Source organism: Arachis ipaensis, chromosome B04 (genome assembly GCF_000816755.2).
Source record: "Arachis ipaensis cultivar K30076 chromosome B04, Araip1.1, whole genome shotgun sequence".
In the NCBI taxonomy this organism is placed as follows: Eukaryota; Viridiplantae; Streptophyta; class Magnoliopsida; order Fabales; family Fabaceae; genus Arachis; species Arachis ipaensis.
In genome coordinates this window covers 2,703,254-2,708,652 of record NC_029788.2, presented here as the reverse complement: position 1 = coordinate 2,708,652, position 5,399 = coordinate 2,703,254, and the positions used below count along the sequence as shown (strand labels likewise).

Genomic DNA, 5,399 nt, shown 5'->3' with positions numbered 1-5,399 from the left:
AAAGATAAAATTTTGTAAATTAACATTTTCATTATATATATAGTTATACATTTTTTTATATGTTCTAGTTTTAAATTGTAAGATATATCTATGTCCGAAAAATATAAAAAATAAAAATTAAAAAGCATTCCCATCCAATTGTACTAGTAGCATGTGTTTGTTTTGGGTGGTTTATAGTCACTCAGCACCAACAACGGATCTTCCATTTTCCATTCAAACCCTATATATACACTCCCTCACAACCCCCACTCTACTCGCTCACTCTCCACACATCACTCTCTCTTTCTCCATTCTCTATTCTCACTTCTCCATCAATGGCGTTACTCGTCGATAAGACCACTAGTGGTAGAGAGTACAAAGTCAAGGACATGTCCCAGGCCGACTTCGGCCGCCTCGAGATCGAGCTGGCCGAAGTAGAAATGCCTGGGCTCATGTCCAGTCGGGCTGAGTTCGGCCCGTCACAGCCCTTCAAGGGAGCCCGCATCACCGGCTCCCTTCACATGACCATCCAGACAGCTGTCCTCATCGAGACTCTCACCGCTCTCGGCGCTGAGGTCCGCTGGTGCTCATGCAACATATTCTCCACGCAAGACCACGCCGCCGCCGCCATCGCTCGCGACTCCGCTGCCGTCTTCGCCTGGAAGGGCGAGACCCTCCAGGAGTACTGGTGGTGCACCGAGAGGTCCCTCGACTGGGGACCTTCCGGTGGCCCTGACCTCATCGTGGACGACGGTGGCGATGCCACGCTGCTCATCCACGAAGGGGTCAAGGCCGAGGAAGAGTACGAGAAGACGGGTAAGTTGCCTGACCCGTCTTCTACGGACAATGCGGAGTTCCAGATCGTGTTAACGATCATAAGAGATGGGTTGAAGACTGATCCCAAGAAGTACCATAAAATGAAAGAGAGGCTTGTTGGTGTGTCCGAGGAAACTACCACCGGTGTCAAGAGGTTGTACCAGATGCAAGCCAGTGGGACCCTCTTGTTCCCTGCCATCAATGTTAATGACTCTGTTACCAAGAGCAAGGTATATTATCTTCAGTTTTGTGTTCTTATTGTGTTGGATCTGTGGTTTGATTGCAAAAGTAGTAAGTAGTAACTTTACAATAAATCTGAACGTGTTTATTTTGTTTTTTATTGTTTGTTTCAAGAATTATTCTCCATACTAGTTTTGGTTATTGAAATGATCATTTAAATATGTAAGGAATTTATCTGGTTTCCAAAAATTGTTTCTATATTGGGTTTGAAGTTGGATTTATCAACTGTTTGATGTTTATGATGAAAGGATCAGAGTTTGTATAAGAAGAAACAAGTGGGACATGGAATGTAATCTAGTTATAAATTATAGCATGTTCTGTAATCCTCTGTTATTTTTGACAATTTGTCTAATAAAACTTGTTTGATCTGTGACGACAGTTTGATAACCTCTACGGCTGCCGTCACTCTCTCCCTGATGGGCTGATGAGAGCCACCGACGTCATGATCGCCGGAAAGGTTGCCGTGATTGCCGGCTATGGAGATGTCGGAAAGGGCTGCGCCGCCGCAATGAAGCAGGCCGGGGCGCGCGTCATTGTGACTGAGATCGATCCCATATGCGCCCTCCAAGCTCTCATGGAAGGCTTCCAAGTCCTGACCCTTGAGGATATCCTCTCAGAAGCTGACATCTTTGTAACGACCACAGGTACTGATTTTCAACTATTAAACTCACGTGAATAAATCTATTGGTTGCTCTTTTACCAAATTTAATTTATTATATTAGATTCACTCTTTTGAATCTATTACTTACTTAAGAGTAACAGGAGAAAGCTAAAATATAATAAGAGAAAGTCTAGGGGACATTAGATTTTGTAGTTTTTAGCCATCAATAATGTTTTTAATGGTGTTAGATTGTATCTAATGATGTAGAATCATTCAATTTACTTTTGATAATTAAGTGCTTACCAAAATTTAACAAAAATGCTACCCCTAACACTCCTCGTATAATAGTATCAGAGCTTTGTTTGAAGTAAAATTTGAGAATTATATGAATTTAAAAAAAGATATATTATTAATATGTGAGTTTCAGGTAACAAGGACATCATCATGGTGAGTCATATGAAGAAAATGAAGAACAATGCGATTATCTGCAACATTGGGCACTTCGACAATGAGATAGACATGCATGGACTTGAGACATACCCCGGGGTGAAGCGCATCACGATAAAGCCTCAGACTGACAGGTGGGTGTTCCCGGAGACGAACTCCGGCATCATCGTGTTGGCCGAAGGGCGTCTGATGAACCTTGGGTGCGCAACAGGGCACCCGAGTTTCGTGATGTCGTGTTCTTTCACAAACCAAGTGATTGCTCAGCTTGAACTTTGGAAGGAGAAGGGGACAGGCAAGTATGAGAAGAAGGTTTATGTTTTGCCCAAACACCTTGATGAGAAGGTTGCTTCTCTTCATCTTGGCAAGCTTGGCGCTAAACTCACAAGGCTTAGCAAAGATCAAGCTGATTACATTAGTGTGCCTGTTGAGGGTCCCTATAAGCCTGCTCATTATAGGTACTAATAACATGTCATTATCATGCTCATCATCATAATGATATTCAAGTCAACAAGTGCCAAGGACTAGATTATTATTTCATTCTTTGTTTTTTTTGGTAGTGGTAGTTTGTTGGATTTTTGTTAGGGTGTGTTTCATTTGGAATCTTGGAAAGAACAAGTGTAGTGGAAAATCAAATGGATTTGAATAAGGATTTATCGTTGGGTTTTCTGTTTGATATAGACTTACTTTTTTGCGTAGCTATAGTTTGTATTGTTTCTGTTAATTTGGCAGGTTGAAAGATAATAAGAGAAACAAAAAATGGAAAACAATCAAAGGAAGATGAATTTCACTGCTTGGCACATAATTTACAGAGAACCTAAACCTATGCTTAGCTATCTAGTAAAAGTTGCAGCATCTTGATTTCTAACATGATTAACCAAAATTTTTTTTTTTGTGAAAATTACTCCTGGAGGTTAACTTCATAAAAGATAGGCTTTTTCACTTAAATAAAATAAACCCAACTCAAAATTACTTGATTCTCCTAAAACAATTTTTAAAACGAAAATGCCTTCTTCTTAATATTATATAAATCGTCCTAAGGTTTTGAGGGTTATATAATAGGTTAACCATGACACCCTGAGACGATCTATGCATGAATACTTAAAAGGAGAATAACTCATAAATTGTGCCAGGGTTCCTAACTATATAAATTGTCTATAAATCATTCTAGGGTGGACGGAGTTACGCGATTCGAGGCTAAACCACACAAGGCTGGCACGATTTATGTGCAAAGGCTAACTCTCAGCTTCCTGGCACGATTTATGATCAACTTTGGAGACTCTCAATACCCTGTCACGATTTATCCTCAACTAGCTACTCTTGAGGAGAGTTAGGAAACCCCATAGACGTATTCTTTTCTAACTTGTCAATTATTTATTCAAAAATAGATGTGGATGTATCAATTATTTTTAAAAGAGTATTTATTTAATCCAATCTAAAAATAAATATCAATAAAGATTATATACATCCACATCCTACTTTAAAAACAAATTGATACAATACAAATTGATACTCTTTTTCTTTATTTAATTTGGTATTTTTAATAAAATTAATAATTAAAATTACAAAAAAAAATTAAAAATTATACAAAACCAAATAAAAAAATAACAAAAAAAATTCTAGAAAAAATATGCATCAATAAAAATGATTAAAAAAATTATATGTTATATGTTAATATTCGTAATTTTTTTAATCATTTTTATTGATGTATATTTGTTATAGAAATTTTCTTTATCATTTTTTTATTTGGCTTTGTATAATTTTCAATTATTTTTTTATAATTTTAATTATTAATTCCATTAAAAAGATCAAATTAAATAAAAAAAAAAGTATCGATTTGTATTGTGTCGATTTATTTTTAAAATAAGATGTGGATGTATATAATCGTTGTTGATAGTTATTTTTAGATTGGCTTAAATAAATACTCTTTTAAAAATAATTGATACATCTTCATCTATTTGTAAACAAATAATTGACAAGTTATGGAAGAACACGTGTATGGGGTTCCCTAACTCTTCTCGGGATTAGCTAATTGAGGGTAAATAGTGACAGGGTGTTGAGAGTCCCCAAAGTTGAACATAAATCGCATTAGGGAGATGAGAGTTAGCCTTTACACATAAATCGTACCAGTCTTGAGTGGTTTAGCCTTAAATCGCGTCATTTCGTTCACCCTAAGACGATTTATAGACAATTTATAAAGTTGGAACCCTGTCACGATTTATGAGTTATTCTCTTGAAGTATTCATGCATAAATCATTCTAGGGTATCATGGTTAACATATTATATAACTCTCAAAGCCATAGAATGATTTATATATTATTAAGAAGAAAACATTTACATTTTGAAAATTGTTTTAGGAGAATCTTATAATTTTGAGTTGTGTTTATTTTATTTAAGTGAAAAAACCTAAAACATAGGGACAAAAATCAAAATTAAAAGATGCATGCCATGACAGGAGGAAAAATGGTAATTAAAAGATGCATGCTATGGCAAGGAGAAAAAATGGTAAATAGATAAAGATTCTCTCTTATAGACAGTTATAGATAGTTAAATACCTATGTAAGAAAATGTGTTATTTTATTTTTATTAATTTTTTAAAACAAATTAAATATTTCTTTTTGTAATTGAATAAATAAAAAAGTTAAAGGCAAAATTAAATAAGATTAAATGTTAAAAATATTTTTTTTAAAGGAAAAGGGCTCAACACATTAAGGTGGAGCAAACAGTATCAAACCAACTAGAAAACAGACTTCTCCCGAAGAATCCTACCCCAATGATCCAACATCCCCACATCATCTCCGGCATAGCCATCAACAACCCTAATGATGCGTACCTCTCCACTCGTCACAACTCAGGGCGGTCATCGATATGATCTTGTCAACGCCTTTACTTATATTCTGAAAGATCCTCCTATTTCGCTCCATCCAAATGTGTCAGACAATCTCGCAGAAGCGTCTCAGGCGCTGCTTTCGGTCTTCCTTTCTTCTCGGCTCATCTATCCAACTCAAAAAATGTTCCTTCACTCGCTCCGGGAATACCCATAGTCGGCCAGACACAAATATCTATGCACTCCACACCTGCCAAGCAAAATCACAGCCAAAAAACAGGTGATGGACGTACTCATCATCCTTATTACACAAGACACACCACTTATCATCGTTAAAAATATTTTTAAAAAATATTATAATATATATTTACATAAATTTTTCAAAAAAAAAAAAAAGTAACGCTACCAAAATAAGAGTGATGATATCCCTCTCCATAAATTATTGATATAGTTCATTTCTTAATTATAATCATTTTGTCGCATGATCATACA

General features: G+C 36.0%; 1 protein-coding gene across 1 annotated transcript; it reads left to right on the top strand.

Moving 5' to 3' along the window:
* On the top strand, positions 189 to 2,778 carry LOC107638233 (adenosylhomocysteinase). Its single transcript, XM_016341391.2, has 3 exons — positions 189 to 1,025; positions 1,415 to 1,679; positions 2,064 to 2,778. The coding sequence occupies exons 1-3, from the start codon at positions 315 to 317 to the stop codon at positions 2,543 to 2,545; spliced, it is 1,458 nt and encodes a 485-aa protein (XP_016196877.1). The 5' UTR covers positions 189 to 314; the 3' UTR covers positions 2,546 to 2,778.